The 25,791-nt window shown below is 39.7% G+C and overlaps 1 protein-coding gene across 5 annotated transcripts in view; it reads right to left on the bottom strand.

Moving 5' to 3' along the window:
- Nucleotides 1–25,791, bottom strand: part of LOC129725759 (uncharacterized) — a 69,762-nt gene that overhangs the window by 11,365 nt on the left and 32,606 nt on the right. For all 5 annotated transcript variants that reach the window (XM_055681927.1, XM_055681925.1, XM_055681926.1 and 2 more), the window contains one exon: nucleotides 1,682–1,905. In XM_055681927.1, coding sequence (XP_055537902.1) covers nucleotides 1,682–1,905 — 224 coding nt within the window. The remainder of the gene's footprint in view (nucleotides 1–1,681; nucleotides 1,906–25,791) is intronic.

Here is a 25,791-nt window from a genome sequence, read left to right as displayed (position 1 = left end):
AAATCTCTGAGTAAAATTCTGTTCAACGGACTCTTTCAAATAAAATGTTCTAATATAAAGGTTATGAAGTGGTTTAACATTGGGATACATAAATTTAACAGTTTCTTTGCAAAATCGGTAATTTTATCTCACCAATGTACATAGACCACTCTGACTTCATATATATTTTCACTGGAATCCTCGAATCGTTTCGGAACAGAGTGGTACACGAACCCGATAAATGACAACGAAAATGACGGTAAATCGTATAAAATGGCTAGTGTCACATGTTATATGGTACATATAGCATGTCACATATAAGATGTCACATGTTACATTACATGTAATACAAGATATTACATAATATTTTACATGTTACATTTTTCGTGTTACATTACGTGTAACATGTTACATATCACGTGTGACATGTACAAAACAAGAGGCATGTTCCTTATCACATGTAATATGCTACATGTTACGTGTTACATGATAGTATTACATCGATTTATGTACATAGACCACTCTGTTCCGAAACAAAACGGCCATTCTGTTTCGGACGAATTTTCAACACGGAATAAATCAGCTTTAAAATTCGATTTTCCAAAATTTTCTTAATCTCACAACTTCAGCTTCTTGAGTAGATGCTGTTTGAAAAAATGGTCTTTAGACCACTCTGTTCCGCAACGGCTCAATTACGCTTATGCTCTAAGGCAGCCGACCGAATTCCAGGTGACAGGTGACTGTATATGTGACTGTCGAACTCCTGCCTTCCAGCTTAGATTGCTGTGCTCTTTCCGACCCTATTTCGGATCCCTATTGTCAAAACATAGAAAAGTAAAGCAAAGCTTTGGTGCTACGATTTGGAACTCGATCTGATTTATTTATAAACAGACTTCGCAGTCACCTGTTTTAGTGTACAGGACAATTGCGGGGCTAGCGCGCTACGATCCTACTGACACTTACAGTCTTTCCCGAGCAGAGACTCGAACTCACGACGACTGGCTTCTTAGGCCAGCGCCGTACCTCGAGACTGTCTGGGAGATATTGTCAAAACATATCAGTATTCAAAACATGAGAAAAACAAATCGAAATTGATTCAATGTCTTCCTGATAGTCTAACCTGCATCTCGATGTTAACCTCACTGTTGGAATTACTCTTTAAAATAATGTCTCTGTCTTCAAAACAAAAAAAAAAACATTCTTCTGGCTTTTAATACTGGGAGCATTGGCCCATAATACTGGAAGAGTCAAAAAGTGACCCATAATAGTGGGAATCGGAAGAGCATAACATTTTGAAAATTTTTGATTGAATAAGTTGTGTAAGTACGAAAATATATTTTCAATATCAAACTTCAATGTATTTAGCACAAGTTAGTAATAAAGCGAAGGTTGAATCTTATTTTTTCGATTTTTTATCGTTAATTTAAAAACTCAATTGTGCTTAGCTGGCCCATAATACGTGTAAGACTGTACATGAAATGGAATTATGCTGGTTAGAGTAAGTTTTTAGATGTGTTTTCAAGCCAAATATTCCTCGAAAGAGGTTAGGTTGATTACCGACTAATAATTAGTTGAACTCCCGCAGTATTGAATTCTTGCTACGACGCTGAACCTATCGTCACTGATTGTACTGTTTTTAAAATGAATTTTCTCAGGGTGCTCATCACACCCCTTGCTACCTTCTAATTAAAACGTTGCTTACCTTATGTGTGCCGACAGCATGTGCTCCATCATACACGTATAAATGATCATTACAGTCTAATTGAAGCATATCGAAACGTAACATAAACCTCTGCAGTATCGAGTGTGTTTGAAATGTGATAACACAGTTTAGATTTCTCTCGTTCTTGGAGGAGAGGGTAGCACCATCTATTTTTCTATACAATTGTTGTAGAAAGTGGTTTTTACAGATTGTGTCCATGTGATCTGAAACAGAAAAGAAAACGAATCCAGGTTAGCTGAATTGTACCGATACTACTAATTAATTAAATATATTGTGGGATGGGATAAACAAAGGTGTGGCTCTAAAGCTCAAACTGGGAAAAAATGAAAGATTATAGCTTTTTAACCATTTCAGTGAATTTTGGTGCCCCTAGCCACCAACATGTTTTAGAGATTTAAATGAGTTTTCTCGTAAACTAAACGTTCAAGCGACGAACCTGGGGAGCAATTAATATGCGGCACTTTGAATAGACAGTTTTCTCACGTGTGACAACTTTTGCACATACAAACAGATGTGCTACTCAATGACGATTTCTTCGTCATAACGGTTATTTAGAGCCAATAAATTTGACTTCGATGTTTTTTTTGCGATTTTTCAAGTAACCTTCAAAATTGCACTTTCGAACGTTAAAACTTGCCCCGGTGTACCTGACTTGAAGTACCCACGCGAAGAGTTTAGTTGGATGCTTGTTGAAGTACACAACACGGTACACTTTAAAATTCCTTAAAAAAACGGTGAATCAAAATGGCTCCAAAACAAAACAAGGAGGTTAATAGAATTAGTTTCAATTCGGTTTATTTTCAATCCCCTCTCGTTAGGTCCGTCTCCGCATTTCGGATTTCGACCAACTTCCTGTTCCGGTCAGCCCAACCCGTCACGGATAAAGTTGCTTCCGCTGTACTAACTTTCCCATCTTAGCAGGCACACGCGCACATTCTGTTCCGCCTGTCTGCAACCGGAAACGTTGTGAGAAAACGAGAGTGCAAAGTAGCAGAAGTTCAGTTCTTTGTTACTACCGATGTCTCGCTGTTCATGTCCCATGGAACGGAAACTCATCCCCACAAGTAAACTGATACCGCCGCGCACGTGTATCGCGTACCCTGTTTCTGCTAGAGAACAGAGACTCAAACCGCGACATCGGAAATAAAGTTTTTGTTTCGTTCTAGTATAGTGAAGCTATTGTAAAACATGAGATAAACTCACCTAGATGGAAGGCCAGACTGGAAGGTTCATACCTGAAGTGCACTTTGCCTAACAAATAGCTATGGCACATCAGGATCGCTTCTGCTACCGTTGCCGCGCCAGGCAGCACTAAGTGGAGCACCCAATGAAAAATGCTTAACAATCTGCTCAAATTATTTATAAATTATTCATCAAAGATTGAGCTGGGAAAATTATTTTCACAAGCACGAGTTTACTAATGTGCGAAACTATAGTTGGCAAGGAAAAAGTTTCCGCAATTGCTTTCTTCTGTACTGCACAGAAACGTTTCCATTTATATTTGTTTGTCTGTTAACGGTCTTCGAAGAATTTCCGTTCCGACAGAGCACAACATAGCTTGAAGAGAAAATTATCATTACCAATTAACATTAGCTAAATTACTTAGCTTTATTGCACAGATTCATCTTTCGGCTTTCCGGGATGATATTTCAACGTGTTTCAAAGTTTTTACTAGATTACAATATGATTATTAGAATAATACCTACTAACAATTGTTGAGTAAATGTAGACAAAGAAAAAAAATCAAATACATTACCAGCCACAGTTCTACATTAACACAAAAGAGCAACAAAATTTTCTTCTCACGTTTTATGTGCACCAATCAAAAATATTCTGGTAATCTCTTTCCAGATTTTATTCCTCTGCTCTTCCCCTTGTGCTACAACAACCCCTAAGTCTCCACTGATCGCACGTAGATTAAGGTGCGGTTGAACGGAGATATTCTCCTTCTAAAGTATACACAACACGCTCTTATTCGTATGCCGGTACAGAGAAAAATCCAAAACCGCTTTTCTTTCCAAATTGAAGATACAAAAAAAGAAACATCAACACGACATTGTGCTATGCGCGCACGTCCCAGCTATCGGTCGTTACGGGTGTTTTGCATTCCTAAAATTATAGCTGTAGCTGTCCAATCGTTTACAGCCTCGATGGTATCTGTAAACTTAAAAAATTCCGTTGAAATCAAGAACCGTTTTTGGCAGTCTTCAGCACATGCTGTATAACATTTGGCATACAGCCTTTCTCTTTAGTCACAAAATCCCCGAATTCAAGCGTAAAATATTCAAAGTATAATCGTGTACTATTAAAATTGGCATCCAAGCCAATCCGAATAAAAGATTACGTTTTTTTTGCAAATCGTAATTTATGGCTTCTGATATGATATTTTATATTTGCTCTCAAGAAGAACTATGCTATTTAGAATAGCTGTAACTAGTTAAAAGATTACTCTATTAAACGTGTATTAGCTAAATAAGTAAGATTATCATGAAACATAAAACCTCAACAAAAACAAATAAATCATGTAGCAGATACTAGACCTAGCATGTTTACTGTATCGATAGATTATGCTAGACAACAAATTCGGCAGCATTCATTTGTAAGTTATGATCTGCTATTATAAAAACCCAACAATATTAAACAGATTATCCTGCCGGCAAAAGTTGGTTTGAATAGGAAGGTATATCATTATGGCATTAACTTCCCTTAACTTCTTAAGTCACCAGCATTCCCCGTTGTCCGGAAAATTAATGACCTTTTCTATTAGTTTGGTCGTTCTACCACACCTCCGGTAGACAAACCTTTCCCGGGTCGAACTACACACAAACACACTCGAGCGGTAAAGGTGTGTTCAATGTCCTACCGGTGTGAAACAGCACGAGCCCGTTTTTAGTTCTGTTGCTGCTGATTCACCGTTTTTTTTTTAAGAATTGCCCGTGAAGAAGACCGTTCAGATGCTCGCAGCCAGACTTTTTAAAATATCGCTATAAATAATTCAGCCATTTTCAATTTCCATTTTCCACCAACTTCCGGGATGCGGATATGTCTCGACCTATTTCATATCACCTCAGTATGTATGTGGGTCCGACAAATATGAACCCGAACATGTACCGAAGCAGATAATGGCCCAGCATTCGTCGCCACCATGGATAAAGGTCTTTTCTTGTAAGCGAAAGTTCTACAACACTATACGTATTAATATATATATTTAATAGCAAGCAAGGGAGAGTGAACCACACCACCGACGAGGTTTGAAAACTGATTGTTCGAAAATGGGATTGCTTTCATAGAAAATTTGCCGCCTTCCGGGTGGTTCGTCGATCAGGAAAGTTCCGCCGGTGGAAAAATTGATGGTGTAGATAGGTATAACTAGTAGTCTAGTTTGCCAGATAAGTTTGACGCTGAATGGAAACATCGATATAATACAGTTTGCTGGTTGGTGTTTGGCGACTGGTGCCGTATACCTACGGTAGCAATATCTACTGCATATTGAACTCATAAATTGCAAAATCAAAACAGGAACCTGGCTACGTGTGGGTTCGAAATTATATATTTTGGAAAAAGTTTTCCTTTGATAATAATTCGGAGCAATTTTCGTGCATGACAACCTGCCCTGGGTTATACAAGTACCAGGAGGAAATGAACTGTGAAAATATGAACCACAGATTTCAGATCTGCAAAATCTTCTCCTTTGATGCTAGCGTCTAATTTGAATTATAAATTTTCTTAATTTCTCAATCCTTTGAACAGTATATCAAATAACGTATTTACGCTTTTTTATAAGTAAAACTAATAATGTTTGAGGCAGGTCAAATTTCTACCAGAAAACATCGTGTTACTTCTCGCTTCGCCGGAGCTCAAACTGCCGCATTGCGCGTTAATGCTTTTGGCTTTGGATAACCGTCCCACCATTCTATAATCGCGTCGTGGTCGTATGCAGAGCAGAGCTGATAGCGCTATCTTAACAACACAATGAAGTATATGCGAACGACCAGATTTGACTTGAAAATTGTTTTGAGAGCTTCCAAGAAACTGCCACCTACTTACAATCTGCATTGAATGTTTATTCACATTTCGCCACCGCTCCTGTATTGCTCGCTCACCTCGTTCGTACAGATTCACTGCCAGCAGCAGCCGGTTAGATGCGACGAGGATGCTGCTGTTGCACCCCCGCACTGTCTCAAACTGTAGCTAAGAAACGATGAACTGCGATAGAGGCTGATATCTTGTAGCGATAATGTCAAAGAATAGGTCAGAGGCAATAACATCATAGCCGTTGCAAGAAGGCAACCGTGTACTTTCTTCTCATTGCAGGGATACATGTTTGCTGCCGGCGGCTGTTATGCGAACCATATTAGACCTGAGTCTAGGCGCCACAGTTACTGAGTTTAGCAGTCAGCTTCAGCCACTTGCCTGCGAAAGCAACAGAGCCGATGCTGTGCGATGTGCAAAACAAGTTGGTATCAACGGTTGGGCGGAGGTTTTTTTCGATCCTCGTCCGACACCGTGAAAGTGAATAGGCTTTTTACATCCAAAGTAAAAAGAAAAAATATTGTTTTTTGCATTTGAGACACATTTGTCATTTTTGACATTCAGTCCAGTATTAAACTGGACGAATTATACGCTTCTAATAAATTCTTACGTGATTCTGGGGACTATCATGTTTTCTACGCAAGCTTCAGAATTTACGCAAGTTTTGAGTTTTTGTTATATTCCCGAATAATAGATTTTCTACAAGATTGTTTTTTATAGTTCACACTTTATTCGGCGAGCATAAACGCAGAGCGACTCCAGTGTGTCAGACATCAGAGTGACCCCCCTTCCGGGAAAAACGGGAAAAGCGGAATTTCAAATCACCAGGAAAAAAAACAGGAAAACCGAGAAATTAGGCCGTGAAAATTATCCTCTTGCTTCGCCGCAAGATCTGCGTAGAATAGAATCAAGCTTGGTCAGGCGGCAAAACATATTTTGATGTTTCGTAACATATTTTAACGGGTTTCTTGGTTTTTTCTCTTGCGCATGAAATCCCCCTTTTACGTGAACAATGATTGCTCAGTTCTGAATCCGATGGAAGAAACATTGATTGTCCAGAATATCGTATACGAGGCAGTCAGCATCGCGGTAGGCGAGTTGTAAATTCTTATGAAAAATGTTCGACATCGGATCGGGTAGAGTTCGCAAAGTCCGCTCAGAAGACAGATAGGACCGAACTTCAAAGTTCGATTTTATTTTGGACCGGACCCAAACGGAGCTACCCGGACCGGGTAATCTTATATTGTATTCGTCCTTTTGACTGCTGGATTTTGTTAAGAAAAGATGCCACCTTGAAGAGCTATTTGTAAGTAGTATCCCAGATCTTTTTCTATATCAAAAACAAATAGGAAAAAAAACTATTCTAGAGCCTTTGAATTAAAATGTTATTTAAAATATGGAAAACTAGATTTTTCGAAACCGCAAATGTGGCATTCTGCATGAATTTTTTTTAAACATATTAGTTTTCATTTTTATTTCTAAGCTAGGTGACCCGGCAAACTTCGTCACGTCTAACACACACACATATACATGCATATACTCATACACACTTACACACACATATATAAACGCATACACACATATATACACGCATCCACACATATACACTCATACACACATATATACACGCATACACACATACACCACGTATCGAAAGATTTTGTCAAAACGACTTGATCTTTTTTTACGTGATTTGCTCAAAATTACGCGATTTTTTTACGCGATTCTTTTTTTGCGCGGACGAATCAATCGCGTGAAAAGAAAACCCAGTGTAGTACTTTTGTTCTTTATTCTTTCGAATTACTGCAATGTAAAATTGATATCATTTGAAAACTTTTAAAATGGAACAAAACATTTTATTTTTGCAGAACAATTTTTTAGTGTTGTATACTGTTCTAAAAATGGAGCTGTCACGATTTCACGATTTCGTTTAGAAACGTACTAAAATTGCTTTTTATGCAGTTGTTTGCGAGGTTTTTTTACGTGACTTTAATAACGCAGGTTTCCGTAGTTTTCCAGGAAAATTTATTCTGATTATTTTTAATAATATTTTTTTTTCAAATTGTTTATTCAAAGTGTTGGTTGAATTTATTTTACGGATTTTGAGAAAATTTCTCATAGGGTAAGACACGGCTTTAGCAGTGACAGTTTAATCAGTCGAAGGAAACGGGCCTCAAACTCCCGGATTTTCATCAATATCGACAGTTTTAATAACGAAAACTCTGGTGTACCAGCCATCTCACGAATATATAAAATACCGTTCATCACAAAAGAATCTTGGAATGAACATCAATTGAAAAAAAAATCTACCAAAATTGCAGTCATACAGGCACCATTCAGGTGCTAAAAAACCCCTACAAAACAAATAAAATAGGTTTAGGCAGATTGGAACAGATTCTCTCGATTGGGAATTTGAACTGATTACTGTTAAAGTTTGCCCAATCAGTTCTACCATCTGAAAGCAAGTGCTGAAGGCTAAAAAGATGATAAACAAATTGATATACTTAACCCTCTAGTGCCCAGTGCTTCAGTCAAACCTCCAAAAAGCATCAATAAATACTTTAACAATGTTTATAAAGATTCATAGTGATTTAACCGAAGTCCGTCTAGAAATTAACTTGGGCACTAGAGGGTTAAGTTTGTATTTCACCTTACGCGTTTCAAGCATTCCGCATCAATACACAGAATACAAAGGAAGCTCTATTAGCTGCATAAAATAGGTTCCCAACTCTATTCCATTGGCCACAGCTCGAAAATTTTGTAAATCGCAGGATGTCGTTTTTTTTTTTCGAAAAATACTGCAAGGTATACAGCCCTAGGGTTGTATGAAATAGTGATGTGGGACTAAACACTATGGTTAGAGAGTTTTTTAGTTACAAAGGTTACAGAATCCGCAGATAGAATCAATTCGTTTGTTGAGTAACTTACGTATTTTTATTCTTAGCCTCCCCTTAATTTTTTTCAAAAATATATTCAACAACACTCGAAAGAATTTTGTTTACGGCGATATTGTGCCTGTAGTGTTTTTTTCTGCAAACAAAATTTATTTGACACGGCACAAGCGTATCGTTGTTGTTGAAGGAGCACCAAGAATTTCTCGTAATGCTTTTAAATCAGAAAAACCTCTATTTCCTCAAAAACCAAATCGAACAATATTTACGTAACCATAATGAATGGTTTCGTTTACAAAATTCTCTCCCGTATTCTGTTCCATAGACTGAAGCCGTTGTCGGAGACCTTTATGGGCGATTACCAATGTGGTTTTCGAGGGGGACGCTCCACTACGGACCAAATGTTTACCCTGCGTAATGACGAATTTAACCTGCAGACGCACCATCTGTTCGTTCACTTCAAGGCAGCGTACGATACAATAAATAGAAATGAGTTATGGCGAATTATGGTCGAACATGGTATCCCAACAAAACTAGTTAGGCTGATACGTGCCACCCTGGAAGGCTCTTCATCATGCGTCAGGATAGCCGGTGCGATGTTGGACTCCTTCGTGACGTTAGATGGTTTGAAGCAGGGAGACGGGCTGTCAAACTTATTGTTCAACATCTCATTGGAGGGTGCTTTACGGAGGGCTGGCGGCAGCGGCACCATCATTACGAAGTCTCACATGCTTCTAGGTTTTGCGGACGATATCGACATCATGGGTATCAACCGTAGAGCTGTGGAAGAGACCATCGGACCTCTCAGGAGGGAAGCTGCGAGAATAGGGCACATCATTTACTCTGCCAAAACGAAATACATGGTGGCTGGTAGAGAGCGTGGTAGTCCGACGGATGTTGGTGTTGAGGTGTTAGATGAGGGAACTTTTGAAGTATTCGACGAATTTATTTACCTGGGTACACTAGTGACATGTGACAACGAGGTTAGCCGTGAGATAAAAAGGCGGATAGCAGCTGCAAACAGGGCCTTCTACGGATTGCGTAACCAGCTGAGGTCTCGTATTCTGCAAACCCGTACTAAACTGGCGCTCTACAAAACACTAATTCTTCCCCTGGCCCTTTATGGCCATGAAGCATGGACGTTGAAAGAAGCCGATCGGCGAGCTGTTGGTGTAGGGTTTTGCGTTCAATCCTTGGCGGCAAACTAGAAAATCGTGTTTGGCACAGACGCATGAACCATGAAGTTTATCAGGTGTACAAATCGGTGGATAAAACACAGCAGGTTGCAGTGGGTTGGGCATGTAGCTAGAATGCCGGAAGAACGACCAGCGAAGACTATATTTAGCAGAAATCCCGATAGAGGCCGTCGACTGCGAGGTAGGCCTCGCAGTCGTTGGATGTTTGCTGTCGACGAGGATGTCCGCGAAATAGGTGTTAGGAGAGATTGGAGAATAGCAGCCCAAGACCGAATGACATGGCGACGTATTCTGGATTCGGCATTGGATCGATAATCGGTCTGTCGCCGTAAAAGTAAAAGTAAAGTAAGTAATGAATGGTTTTGTCTTATCTAACTCTGATTGAATCAAATCTATTAGGGGCCATCCACATACCACGTGGACAGATTTTTAACGATTTTGACCCCCCCCCCCCCCTGGAAATCTGCCCATATAAATTATAAAAATTTTGTAAGGAACGTAGACATCACACAACACCCCCCCCCCCCTTCCAAGCTGTCCACGTGGAATGTGGACAGCCCCAGTGGAATCTTACTCTGAAAATTATTTCGAAGCGTAAGTAGGTTCGTAGAATATTGTGTTTGAATACGTGTGTACGTATTCTTGGCTTACACGATATCCGTTAGTCCAACCTGAGACTTTTACCACCATGAAACATGCGCTGATGTGCTCCTGTTTCATGGAACAGTTCAACTTTGCTATGGATAGGTCAAATCTGAAGTATGGTTGGGTAAGGACCCCACAATTCGCCCACCCACTAATCAACTAATTGTTTACGGGTTTTGTTATTAAATTATGCCAAATAATAATTTATTTTCAATCTCAGCTTTTTTTTTATGTTTAAACACAGTTCTAAGAGTTGACACTCTACTGCGAACAATAAAAAAACATAGGTGGGCGAATTTTGGGTACTCGGATAAAGTGGGCGAATTCTGGGGTCGTTACCCTATTGTGATTTTTTACTAGAGAATGGATGAGGGTTAAACAAACAAATGCATCCACTTTACGTGTGTTTTTTTCAAATAACATTTTAGAAATTATACTGTGAACCATTGAAGAATGTTAAATATCAAGAATACAATGAAATTGAAAACATTTGTGTAGATCGTAATGGTCTTTTTCAACATTGTTATGTCGATGTGTCACGTTTCGCTGCCTAGAAAGTTCCGATTTAATCTCATGCACAAGATTGGATTCCTTGCAATGTTTTTTATGATGCAGATCGCGTCTAAGAGCCGACATTTTGCTGCATACCTAGTACTACCACACGGTTATAGAACCAATCCATACCACTTGCAAGAAACGGCGGAAGCGAGCAATGATAGATGTGGGCACGATCCGGTCCTGGCACCGCATACATGTTCTGCCAAGCGCAAGGCTCTCGAGATTGGAGCTGTAGAACAAATCCATTTTATAAATCCTTTAATCGCGGCAATTTATAAATTCTCCCGCTGCTGTCTTCTACACGCGCTACGCGTAGATTTAGTACATACATAGGTTTCGGTGCCACACATATGTGCCTCCATGAGCTGAACTTCATCCTCCAGGCCTTGTAGTAATATGCAGTGAAATTGAATTTACTTCAAGCAAGAAAATCGAATGTCAATTGTATCGACAGTCTTGCAAGTTAGCCTCAGTTTCTAGTGCGCCGTTCTGCCTATTTTTATTTATCATAATGTGTCCAATAGATGCATAAAATTTCACATCAGTAGAGGGTTACCTAGAATGTACTCATCATTCACTTGTAAACATTTGTGACTTTTGTAAATCGAATAGCATGTAAAACTGCATATTTTGAGCAAGGCACGAATAAATATATTGAACGAGCTTGCCAAAACAATAAAATCCTCTAGAAGGCGGGGAGAAATTCCTGGGATCGCAAGTAGATATCATTATCATCCCTGTTTTTGCTCAAGAAGCTTGTGACACCCCCAATAAACAAAAACAGGCTACCGAGCAGAGAAGAAAATTCAAACCTTCCTGATTTGTATCGTTAGGGACAGTAAAATCCTCTTTTTCAATGAAAGAAAAGTCAATCGTGCAGATGCTTTGGACCGGAAATTTTTCTTTCTTAGTGAAAATGAACATAAGATCTGGTATCAGTTTATCCTCTGATGCGATTGGGCCTACTTACCGTGAACATACTCTATTTAGAAAAGTTGAGCAACCAAGCACTGTCAAACGATGGAATAAAGTTTGTTCTAATGGAAATATTTTTTTATTCATTCCAAATATTGTTTTGTATATAATCATCGACATTAAATTTTCTTTAAATTTGCACCAGAAAATCCAGTAACTCTTTTAATGAATGAAAGTGTTACTCAATTTATATTTATTAATATATTAGATATAATATGAATTACTGTCTAACAACCTGTACAACCATCCGTGCCAAGCCTAGGCACTAATCGCGCTCGGTTCCGTCTCATTCATCAGCAAAGCTCACCCATTCAATCATCACGAGGCCACCAGATAGAAGCTAACATTTCCCCGAGTAGAAAGAAATTGAGAATCAATCGCCATTGATGTACCATATCAACCACTTTCTTTAATTTATTCGCCCTTCTGCACCTTTCAGCTCCATTTCATTCTTCCCCAACTGGGTGAACCGAAGAAAACCAAAAGTGGCGGAAGCTCATAAATAATAACGACCCGAGTACTAGCAGTGGAAGAAGATTTACCCTCCGAATATTCACCCACATCAAGATTTTTCTTCTTCTTCTTCTTGTGACTGGAATTCGAAGGCTTCGGTGCGCGTACGACGTTTTCGCAATTTTGTGCTGAACCCCATCGACTTTCTCTGGCTGTCAATGATATGAAGAGGGTTGTTGAAAGTTGTAACGTCGCACTTTTACCAGTAGAAAATTCATGTTTGATGAATGCCGGTACCTTGAAACACACACCTCGCTAGGAAAAACGTGAAATATATGAAAAATGTAAGTTTAATAAAGTTCGATTTCCCTTTACTTCATGAAATAGAAACGGCTTGGAGCATGGAAAGGTAAAACATAGTTCCTGGTTCATCGAAACGAGCTATGTTTGTTATGTTCTCACCGGATCTTCCCAGAATTGTGCTGATCGTATGGCTCGGGCAGTTAGGATCACAACCTAAACTTTCCTCATTGACGCTAAACGACAGCGTCATCTACTTAGTTAAAGAAAACGATTATCGGACAAGATAGGCAAAAAATACCATCCTACAAACAGAGCTTCCGAGCAAAGGAAATGCACCCCGAACAACCGAATTCAACCGTAGAAACTCCACCCTAACGTACAGTTAAAAAGTTGATAATGTTGAAAAAAGACAAGAAAAAGGAAGAACACAGCACATTACCATATCTGAGAAGGATGTTAATGATGCTTATAAAGCTGCAGCTTATTTCTTATGCTTTAGTGAAGCTGCTGCTGATAGAGTTTTTTTTTCTGCTCATACTTGGCTGCTGCAGACTCTGCTCTTTCTTTCTCGATGGTCCTGTCGGAAAATCTTTTGAATAATAAAGTGATTTGTGTGACAGCGAAATTTGTATGCGACTGACAACCGACAGCTACTGCAAACCGTTGTACGAAAAGGTGTAAAAAATCGTACCTGATGGGGTTTAATAAGTGAGAACGTTATAGCTGGAGAGTACTAATTTACGGGCTGTTGCGGGTTAATATTGTAACTGAGAAGGCATAAAAAGTGCTTGCGGATTTGTTCTTTTTTCAAACTTGAGTTGCACTAGATTGCGCGCATTCGTTTTTTTATTTTTGTTTTTACTGTACTAGTTGATCTAATGAATGAAAACGAAGAATTTATGTAGTGAGTAACGTTTGGCAATGCTTCGAGTTTATAACTTTAGAAGCCAATACATCATTTGAACACAATGAAAATGTAATGCTAGTCCCAAGCCCCATTCATCTGGCTCACTTTGCAATTTTGTTGGCTCGACCAATTACGGAGTGCAACTACTGCTTAGAAGTCAACACATCATTTGAATATTCATGGTGCCAGTCCTGCATAAATTCATATTTTAAAATTCGGAACAATCTTCTAGCAAGTGTCATCCAATAACGCATAGTTATTGAGGAATGGAAATCTAATCATATCTAACAATATTATGAACAAATTGTAATTGAATTATATCTTTGCTTTTTCAATCACAGAATCTCTTTTCGATTATTCGTTGTCGTTTGATATATTTGACAGGATACTGCCTTCTCTAATTGATAATGCCGCATCCAACATGTGCGTGCGGATAGAAACTGAACGACAGCGTGCATGGTAGATAACGCTGCCTGTTTCAATAGAGGCTTTACAAACTCACAAATGATTAGAGCATGTTGTCAACCTTCAGCATGCTTTACAGAATTAATCAGAGGAGTGACTGTGTTCAGCATAAAAGACTGAAAAGAAATCTACCCTCATGTTATGTTTCACTTCCCGTTCCTTAACTGTAACTTGCAATTTGAGATAGTTTGAAAACTAAATGGAGATGTAACACTATATAACAATTCAAAAACTGAATAATATAAACATGTTCATGGAAGTGTTACAACGTATGACCCAACATTCCAAAACTTTACGATTAGGTAAGTCATTTAATCAATTTTAAGTTTAAATTTTATAAAGTCCTAGCCCCTAACAACACAAAGTAATAAATGCTTGTAAATATCCGCATGCCAGCTTAGTCGTCCCGTGTGCACGAGAAGAGCGCAGATTTGCAGCTGTCATCAGTTCTGTGCGTATATTCATCGTAACGATTGCATAATCCACATAACCCAAAGGCTTTTAGTTCGTTTGGGTGAGCTGCATTATAGCGATTATCGAACGGTTATATCTATAAAACTATTTCATGTGGTTTCATAAATACCACACTCGAGCGTCACTTTCCGCCCTCTCGCCAGTGCGCTCATCATCATCGCATCTAGCGGAATCTAGCGCGGCGGTTTTGCCATTGATATCACACTCTGACACTTTACATCCCCGACCCATCCTGCTGTTACCAGCAGTTCAAAATGCGGAAAAGCTCTCGAAACCACCCCGCGTTCTTTGCAGGCAGAACGCATCCTAAGTACCTACCCCATCTCTCGAACTAAATGCTTACAGCGATGTTTGAGGAATTTTCAATATGATACGATAAAGTTTCACTACGAGCACCATATTTCTTTTCGCGTTGCTCCGTTCACCGTGTCCGGTTACCACCTGGATTCCGTCAACACTCGTCTAGGGCAAGTTTTTTGTATAAATTTAATAAAAAAGAGTAATAATTCTGCTATTTAGTACATTATAACTTTTTTCAGTTTTGCTCTATTGCTTTGATATGAAGCGATGTATAGTGATTGCAAATTCAGTCTGTCCGATTTAAAAGATTGCGAGAGTCAAATAGCTTTTTCGTGATCTCTTTCAACGAGTGGTTTCTGAATAATAACAAGGGCTAATCCCACATTTTTTTCCGATAGAAACTTGTATGCATTGTTGTCCAGAAGATTTTAAGTTTAACATTTTAACTTTGAACGACCCAACAGAGTTATCACTTCACAGATACAAGTGCGGTTGATATTTAATTATCTAGACCAAGTTTTTACCTTTAAAATGTTTACTGACAACCGATTGATTCTATACTAGATTCTCACAAAAATCTTTTTTCTTGTGTTATCAGGTAACAAATACGAACGATGCATCAATTGCGCAAGACGGTATAAGACCACAGAATGTTATCCCCCCAGTACAGCTGATGACTGTCACGTGTGTAAGCTGTCGGCAATGATTGGTGGTAAGCTGGTTTCAGCTGGCACTGCTGTCCACGTTAGCTATCGTTGGTATCAGATGCATGGTTTCAGATTGAGAAGGGTCGTTCCTATTCAGATGTAACGATGGTCACGATCACATCCAGGATGGAAAACTTTAGCAGTCGACCGGATGCATATTGGTATGTTCGTTTGGTAAGGTGGATTTTTACAAATGTACGTGGAGAAAGCCGCATGGAGTATTCCAATTACTATGCTCTATTGTAGGCACTGATTGAATGAAAATCTGGGAACATCTGCGGTTCAGGTGTGTCTAGTAACTGTGCCGCTAGTATTGACTACTCTCGTTTGCGACCGGCAGCATTCACAGAAGTAAATGCTTTGTTTTAATGGGGAATTATAGCAGTCTGCGCTTGTGATTTGCATCTATCCCCGACAACAGGCATCCTAACCGAAGGATGCAAGGGTAGACTTCGCATCGAACCCGACTTCAGTAATATTATGAGATATCATGATTACGATCTGAATAGTTTTCGTTAGTCTGTTTTTATTGCTATGTATTATCTCGTTATTTTGTTATCAACTATCTGAGTTCTTCTTCAAGTTATGTTAATAACTTATTAGTCATTCTTTTCTACGCTCTGAACAATTTATTGTCCCACAGGTCGGCATAACTATTCAGATGACAAAGGGATGGCGATATTTGCAATGAATTTTCAACGAAACATTTATTTTAAAACTGCCGCTTTAATTAAAGTATTGCTACCACCACATTATCAGTCTTCGACCCTCAAAGTAATACTCAAACCGTTGAAAAATTGTTGAAACGGTTGAATCAATCGGATTAATATCAGAAGAGAGAGAGAGAACCTGTGAAGGTTAACCTGACTCGAAAACGAGCGGCGGTTTTTTTTTGTTGAAAGATAAGTTTAGGTGATTAGATTTTTTTTTTTTTTTTTTTTTTTTTTTTTGTAAAAAAGTATTGTTTATTGTTTCAAAAAAAAATTATTTACATATTATACAAATGCACATCTTATGTAAAACTCAAGCTCGCCAACATCGATCCTACCGTTAACTTCATTAACGTAGGTGATGTATATTATGAAGAGTTTCAATATCTGTCTACGTTTTATTAGGCGTATATTTTCCAAGGCAGGCCGCATTAGATCGTCGAAAGAGAGTCGCCGCCATCCACCAAGTATTGATGATATCTGTTGTTGCACCCACGCCCATGCGTGTGCTACACGAGCGCAGCCACTGAATTTATGCTCCAGCGATTCAACCGTCGCATTACAGTAGAGACAGTTTTCACCATCAGCTCGTTGGATGATTCGCATTAACCGTCTGTGCTCCGTCTTCTCGTTTACGAACAGGTAGAGGTTGCTACGCAGGTTTGACGACATCTGTTTGTTCGCTATGTTGGTCCATATTCGTCTCCAATTTTCACCTGGATATTTTCGCTCAACACGGGGCGTTTCAGTCCGTTCGAGGAACAGACGGTGTATCTGGTCACTCGAGGGATTTGCTCGAACAAGTGGGGGAAGAAGGGGAATTTGCTGTGAAATAAACTTGAGGCATGGGAGGTCTGTGGGGGGAGGGATGTTCTGGTTCAGTAGGGATTGATAGAAGGGAAGGGAGCCACTCGCCTGCATGTGCCGATTTAACAGCAGCGCTTTGCACTTTATCGAAGGTAGTTGGAGCTTCAACCCTCCGGATTCTATGTCACGCGCAAGCTGCTCCATTGGGACGCGCGCCGGTAGTCCACGCCACAAGAAGGACCCCATGGATGCAATTATTCTTGACGTGTGAACGCAGTAAGGTGGAAGAATAGATGCCACATACCATATCTTGGACGTCGCAAAAGTATTCAGCAGTATTACTCTCTGCTGAAGGTTTAGGCTCCTCAGCGTAAGCAGCCACAAATGCTGGGCAAATTTTGACACGAGCACGTCCCAGTTTATTTTAACCATTGCCCGAATTGAATTGGTGAAAAATACGCCGAGTATTTTAATCGTCTCAGCGGTTTGTAGCCATTGAGCATTCAGTGGATTTCCATCAACCAGCCCGACGTCTATTGCGATAGTTTTTTGTCTGTTGAGTTTTGCTCCGGCTGCTCGCTCGAAGCGGTCGAAGAGTTCATTGATGGTTTCAATCGCACACATGCTGGTGACTACCACAGATATATCGTCTGCATAGGCTACCACGAGATCGGGGGCGACCTGTTGCTCCAGCTGCTTGAGGAAAGGGTGTAGGTATATGACAAATAGTAGCATGGACATCGGGTCTCCCTGCCGAACCGAACGTTCGATGGGGAAACGTTGCGAAAGATGCCCGTTCACTAGCAGCCGAGAGAAGGATTGTTCGGCAAGACGTTCTAGTAGGCCGACGAAGGCTGGGTTTATTCCCAGCTGCAGCATGGTTTCGTAGAGGAAAGGATGAGACACCCGATCAAAGGCATGATCGAGATCATAGCTTATCAGCTTCCCTTTTCGCTTCGTCGCTTTTAGCTCTGCAATGCGATCTTTCAGAGAAAGAGTGGCTTCGAAGATTGAGTGCCCGTCGTTTGCACACTTCTGTGCGTCACTCAACACACGGTGCGTTTTTACCACGAGCTCGAGACGTGCTTTCAATATTCTCCCGAGAATTTTAAAGTCCGCGTTCAGGAGACTGATTGGACGATATCCTCGTGCAGTGTTCGCCGTTCCTCTCTTTCGGACTAGCACGATAACCCCGTCAGCAAAATCGGCTGGTATATTATTAGATTAGTTGAAATTAAAATTCATAATTATTCCACAGTAACTAAACTCTTCTTATTGCAGTTCTGTATATTACACATATACACACAAAACATACATACACAAAAACCGAAAACATCGAGAGCGTCACTACACGAAAGTTGTCCACTTTCGAAAACTTAAAACTCAGTCAGTTTTCAACGGATTTCGACTATACTTATAGTTATCAATTAAAAAATTAGCGACCACCAAAATGCGGGAAATTGTGATTTTGTGTGTTAACTCTTGTACTATGGAATGATGTAGAGCTTTGTCGAACTTGCTCTAGCCCACAAAGATACGCCTACCGGAAGTTAAACTCTCAGTAGTCACGTATAAAAGCTAGCATGGAGAATTTTAGTCTTCATTGTGTAACCGATTACTGCAGCAAGAGAACGGTTGACTATAACTGGAAACTGGTTTGACTATCAGCCGGCCGGCAGAGCATCAGCTGAATCTAGCGCAGCTGAGCGACTCATTCAGCAGAAGGACCAACCGGCAGACCGCAGCACTGCACCGCTTTGCTGGACATGTAAGGGGCCATTCACATACCACGTGGACAGATTTTTAACGATTTTTAACCCCCCCCCCTCCGTGGACAACTGTCCATATAAATTCTAGAAAAATTGTATGGACCGTGGACATTAGCCACCCCCCCCCCCCCCAAGCTGTCCACGTGGTATGTAATTTTGTCCGGATTTGTCGCGTCGCGTCATCTATTAGCATGCGTGTATGATCGTTATGTCTTGTTTACTTGCTTGCAGTGTGTGCGGAGCGGAGAGTAACAAGAGAACTAGAAGCACTCTGTGTCATCGCCAAACGGCAATCCAAAATTCGCAATCTTCAATCTAAACATATAAAAAGGCAGCTCTGTCAGGTCTGATCCATATAGATTTGGAAACTACTGAACCGATCGGCGTGAAATTTTGTATATAGGGGTTTCAGGGGCCGGAAAAAGTGTCTGAGATAGTTCGAGACCCCTTCCTATTCTGAAAGAGATGGGTCCCATACAAATGAAATCCGACTTCCTGCTCTCGAGAACTGATCAAGAAAATGACCCAAATTCGACATGTAAATGTTTTTAAGGGCAAAAAATATTTGCAGGTTGATTCGACACCCTTCCCTCTTCACATATAAAAACAACACAAATTTTGCACAACTCGAGAACTATACTTTTTATCGACTGTTAGTTTACTCAGGGGAGTTTCTTTCGGCTTCGCAGTCTTTAAAATGTGAAAAGAAAACGATATTTTTCTCTTACACCGACGTTTCGAATAATATATATTCTTTATCAAGGCTCTACTAGTAAATTAAGATCAAAACGATTTTTAGAAACAAATACATAAATTATGCACATAACATCATTACCGAGAGGACCATTTTCCTGTGAAGTGGTTCTTCGGCTAGAGCATTAATTGTCAAAACAGAAAGTAATCATCCTAACAGAACATCCAAAAATACATTAAATTAGCTAAACATGATATCAAATACAATTCATGCTTCTTACATTATGCAAATTAAAAAAAAAAAAACAAATTAAAAACTGTACACTTTAACGAAGCGGAACTCGTAGCACTCTCAATCATACTAAACCATTTTTTCCGTAACCAGCAACCTTGCATGCAAACTCTATTGCGCACAAGTTATGCTGTGTGTCACTCGGTGGAAGCTGTCAGCGACCGTTGACGTTTGCTGTTGTTTATTTCTGTACTCCGCTTGACGTGTTGCATGATTGCTGTATAGACCTTTTTACGTACGAATGTATTAGTGCACCTAGTTGAGGAAAGTGTTTACAAATCGCCTTTTTGTTTGCTATGCTATGTTTTTGGCAGCTGGACAAATATTCAGTTGAATACTTATTATAAGTTCTAAACTCGTTTCTGAATGAATTTTTCATTCGTGATCATGAATCGGGGGAAGCCGCTGAACATTATCGACCAAAAATAGTGAAAAGTGATAAAAAGTTGGAGCGACGAGATGCGATGATTTACAGTTTGGAGGAAACAAAAGCAACTTTACATGAGTTTACACGTTCATTAGTGTGCGTAGATGAAAAGTCACTTATCTCTATATGTTGTGCTTAAGCCTTCAACATCACTGCGTTTGTTTACCGTATGATCGTTCGTGATAATGTGGCACATTTCCAACACGTTCAACGCTGTTTTTCGCCTATGTTCATCCAGGATACACACCTCATTCAACTTGAATGAATGGTTCTCGTCGATGCTGTGTTGGAGTAAAGCAGTTTGTTCCCTCAGGTGATGTATTTTGGCAATAGTAGATGGGCTGGTGGCATGTTCGTTTGACTTGAGCTCATCCAGTTTTTTAATGTTTGACCGGTGGTTGCTGATTCTTGTTTTGAGATGCTGTGTAGTGAGTCCAACATAGCACGCATCGCAGTTGGCACAGGGAATTTTGTAAATGATGTTGCTGCGATCTAATGTTGCGATCCGATCTTTGGTGTTCGTGAACAAATGGTTTATGGTGTGCTCATTACGTGTAGCGAGGGTAATTTCTGGGAAATCTATACGCAGTGATTTCTTTATGCGCGCCGTTAATCTGTCGATGTAGGGCATAGGTTTGTATGTTGTTGGCAATGTTTCTGCTGGGGCATCTTGTACGTTCTTCCTCATTGGTCTGTTCTGCAATCTATTTCGCAGCGATAAAGGATAGTGGTTGACCTTAAGATGTTCGTCTATGATGTCGTTGATCGCTTTTGGGTGGAGGTTTGTGCTGAGTTTTCGTACTCTCATGATAAAGTTGGCAACCACATTCATTTTCATATGCAACGGGTGACAAGAGAAAAAGTTCAGGAATCTACCCGAGGCCATGGGTTTGGAATACCATTCCGTTTTGATGGACTGGTCTGCTTTGCGGACTAGCACCATGTCGAGATATGGAATTCTACCTTCCTCTTCTCTTTCACACGTAAACTGTGGGTTGCTGTCATAGCTACTAAAAACATCTAGAACTTCTTCGACTTTGTCTGCGGCAGAGCTGCGATTAATCCAAGCAACATGCTGACTATGACGAGAGAGAAAATATCATCGCACTTGTTTCTTTCTCTCATAGATAGCCAGCAACTATCACAGTAAGCGTGAGGTTCCGACAAGTGATTCAATGTCTTGTCTCTTTTGTTACCATTTTCAGCTTCTCATTGTCAATCGTCGTGAATATACAGAGTTCACTCGGAAATATCAGTGCAATGCAAATCAAGGTGATTTTTGGAATATCAAAAATCGTTTCAGTAGCGTGATTATGTCAGTGCTAGCTTGAAGTTTGTTGCTATCAGGATTTTTTAAAATGATCTGCTTTGCGGTCTGTGACGATCCCAACTCAAGATATGGCAACCAATGAACTAGGATTATAATTTCAAACCAGTGGTTATAGGTGTCGCTTGATGGGCTGGCACAACAACTCCGAGTATTCGGAACACAACCGGAACAGGTCCGCATTTTTACATTTTTCAATGAGAGGCATGGTAGGATTTTAAGCACTTCTATGCACTGCTTTGATCATCGTTACCATGTTACTGAAACATATTCCGGTCATATATCCGAAACCAGTCGATTAACTCCGGCCATCCTCTTCGTTAAAAGAAAATATGAATTAAAACTAGGAGAAAAGCAAAACCGTTCCGAACCAAAATTGAACAGTTTCAAAGTTGAACCGTGCCAACATTTAACAGGATCTGTATATAAATATACATACCCGTACATTTTTAAAAGTTTTCTGTTTTGCCACCCGCGATTCATTTTTTGCCGCGAACAACACTGTCTTTAGTTTAACCTACAACAAGCACAATATTCAAGAATCAAATTTATAAACTCATGCTGTCAAAAAACAAATAAAAATGTAATATTAATTTTCAGATATGAGATCATTTGAAAAATATTAAAAGAATTCTTTTTATTACAATTGGTGTTATGAAGAAGCATATTCTCTACTGAGAATAAAAATGAATGATCATACAGATTCAATATGTACCAAACTAAAATACGCTCAGTTACAAAACGAAGTAATAGTTGTTTATTGACAATGCTTTTAGTCGGCGTGCAGCCAAATCGAACCAAGCGTCGAAAAACATTTACCGCCGCAATTGCTGTGTACAAGCTGTTACAGAGAATTTTTGTTATAATATCGTTATCAAATGCTCAAACGATTTCGTTACTTCATAATAGATAGATATTTACTTCTCATATCCACTGGGTGTCAATAACTCAATCTGAGAAAACGGCGCTTAGTTCGGTCTGATCGCATGCCGACCATATATCAATATCATACATATCAATTGAAGAAAAATCATTGATTTTATGTTTGCTATCCTCATAACATCATGCTGTCAAAATGAACTTGATATTTCTGCTGGTTCAATCTCAGTACAGCCATACCCGAATGATAGAGAAAGATAGCAAGAAAAAAATGAGAGTGAGAGTTGACGCTAAGAGAATCATTGTAACATCGCAAACTCTTTTGTAATGAACCATGCATCGTAGTTGGCTGATTCTGGTGTTGCATCATTTTGGCGTAATGTCAGTAGTATGATATTGACTTTCCGCAGCTCTGGTCTGCGGGCACAGCAAGGATTAAGTCATCTATATATTTTTTCAAAAGTGGGAGCGGGAAATTCAACCGTTCTACCACTTCTTCAAGCAATAATTCCATAACTAAATCAGCTGCAGTTGGCGAGAAGGGATTCTCAAAACAAGAATCAGCAACCACCGGTCAAACATTAAAAAACTGGATGAGCTCAAGTCAAACGAACATGCCACCAGCCCATCTACTATTGCCAATATACATCACCTGAGGGTACAAACTGCTTTACTCCAACACAGCATCGACGAGAACCATTCATTCAAGTTGAATGAGGTGTGTATCCTGGATGAACATAGGCGAAAAACAGCGTTGAACGTGTTGGAAATGTGCCACATTATCACGAACGATCATACGGTAAACAAACGCAGTGATGTTGAAGGCTTAAGCACAACATATACAGCAATCATGCAACACGTCAAGCGGAGTACAGAAATAAACAACAGCAAACGTCAACGGTCGCTGACAGCTTCCACCGAGTGTCACACAGCATAACTTGTGCGCAATAGAGTTTGCATGCAAGGTTGCTGGTTACGGAAAAAATGGTTTAGTATGATTGAGAGTGCTACGAGTTCCGCTTCGTTAAAGTGTACAGTTTTTAATTTGTTTTTTTTTTTTTTTTAATTTGCATAATGTAAGAAGCATGAATTGTATTTGATATCATGTTTAGCTAATTTAATGTATATTTGGATGTTCTGTTAGGATGATTACTTTCTGTTTTGACAATTAATGCTCTAGCCGAAGAACCACTTCACAGGAAAATGGTCCTCTCGGTAATGATGTTATGTGCATAATTTATGTATTTGTTTCTAAAAATCGTTTTGATCTTAATTTACTTGTAGAGCCTTGATAAAGAATATATTATTCGAAACGTCGGTGTAAGAGAAAAATATCGTTTTCTTTTCACATTTTAAAGACTGCGAAGCCGAAAGAAACTCCCCCCCCCCCCCCCCCAACTCGAGAACAAATCAATCAAACAAAACCGAATTTGGCATGTGAATGTTTTGGGGATAACAAATATGTGCCTGGTAGTTCGACACCCCTCCCTCTTCCGTGAGATAGGGGTCCCACACAAATTAAACACAAGCTTCTGCACATCTCGAGAAATAATCAAGTAAATGGAACCAAATTTAACATGAAGAGGTTTTTGGTTCAAGATGGCGACTTCCGGTGTCTGAAAAACAGCTGAAAGTGACCAAATACCACCCGATATGAGTGTTGGCGTGAATATAATGTACCCACACATCACATCGGCATACGACAAATCGATCGATGCCATCAGCTATGGCAGAATATGCACGATCACACGATCATGGTTTCCCGGATAAACTCACACAGTTGGTCAAGTCGCCGATGGATCGGGTGATGTGCGTAGTTCAAGTTTCGGGGACACTTTCGAGTCCCTTCGAATCTCGAAGAGGGTTAGGTGGTGCAAGGTGATGATTTATCGTACTTGCTACTCAAAACTGCTCTGGAAGGTGTGATTCTTATGGCTGATATTGACACGAGTGGCACGATTTTTAGGAGGTCTGTTCAGCTCTTTGGCTTCGCCGATGACATTGATATTGTAGCGCGAACCCTTGAGAAGATGACGGAGACGTACATCAAAGAGCACATTGAGAGAATACAAGCCAAGTGCATCAAATATGCGAGATGTTTATATCATCTCTTAACAGGAATTCTAAACTTTGTTTAAAGAACAAACTTTTGATTTACAAACAAATTTTTAGACCAGCAATGCTTTGTGCTGTACCGATCTGGTCAAGTTGCTGTTCAACAAGGAAGAAAACACTCCAAAGGATTCAGAATAAAATTCTGAAATTGATTTTGAAGCGTCTTCCTTGGTTTGGTACACTCGAATTACATAGACTTACTGGTGTTGAACCATTAGAAGCTATGTCAAATAAAATTATTAACAATTTTCGACAAAAATCGTTGCAATCCTCAATTGCTACGATAAGCTCTCTTCATAGCCAATAAGTTAGCAATTAAGTTAGTTATAAATTTACTTCCCCTTTTCTGACAAGTAGGTTTAAATCCCTACGAATGATAAGTCCTAATTGCGAAAGCAAACAAATCCTAACAATTAAAATTACAAATTTCTAACAGTGTTGAGAAGTCACCATTTGTGATTGGACACACATACTCATTATTTACTAATGTTTATCATAAATACTTAAGCTACTAATAATAAAAAATATATATATAAAAAAAACGGAGACGTACATCAGACTGAAGGCTAAAACCGCACGAGTTTGACTGGCCATAAACACATCGAAGAGTACACGAGAGGAAGCGGTTTAAGAGAAGGCAGTATCAACCTTCCACCACGAGTTCATACTAGCGGTGGGCTCACTGGTGACTGCTGACAACAACACCAGCAGAGAAATTCGTAGACGCCTCATGGCAGGAAATCGTGCCTGCTTCGGACTCCGGAAGACGCTCTGCTTGAATAAAATTCGCCGCCGCACGAAGCTGACCAATTTCAAAACACTGATCAGACCGGTAGTCCTCTACAGCCACAAAACCTGGACTATGCTCGTGGAGAACCAACGCGTTCTTGGGGTTTTCGAACGGAATGTGTTGCGTACCATCTGTGGAGGAGTGCATATGGAAGATGGATCATGGCGGAGGCGGATGAACCACGAGTTGCAGAATGATGCATAGAAGCTAAAAATCACCCATAGCCACCATTTTAAATTCTAAGATGATGACTTCCGGTGTCTGGAAAACAGCCGGAAATGACCAAATACCATCCGATATGAATATTTCCGGGATGATGCCCAGAGGCCAAACATTGACCTCACATGCCATGGAATCCAAGATAACGACTTTCA

The sequence above is a fragment of the Wyeomyia smithii genome, chromosome 2 (genome assembly GCF_029784165.1).
Source record: "Wyeomyia smithii strain HCP4-BCI-WySm-NY-G18 chromosome 2, ASM2978416v1, whole genome shotgun sequence".
In the NCBI taxonomy this organism is placed as follows: domain Eukaryota; kingdom Metazoa; phylum Arthropoda; class Insecta; order Diptera; family Culicidae; genus Wyeomyia; species Wyeomyia smithii.
The sequence above is the reverse complement of the archived record's forward strand: the minus strand, read 5'-3'. Positions and strand labels throughout refer to the sequence as shown.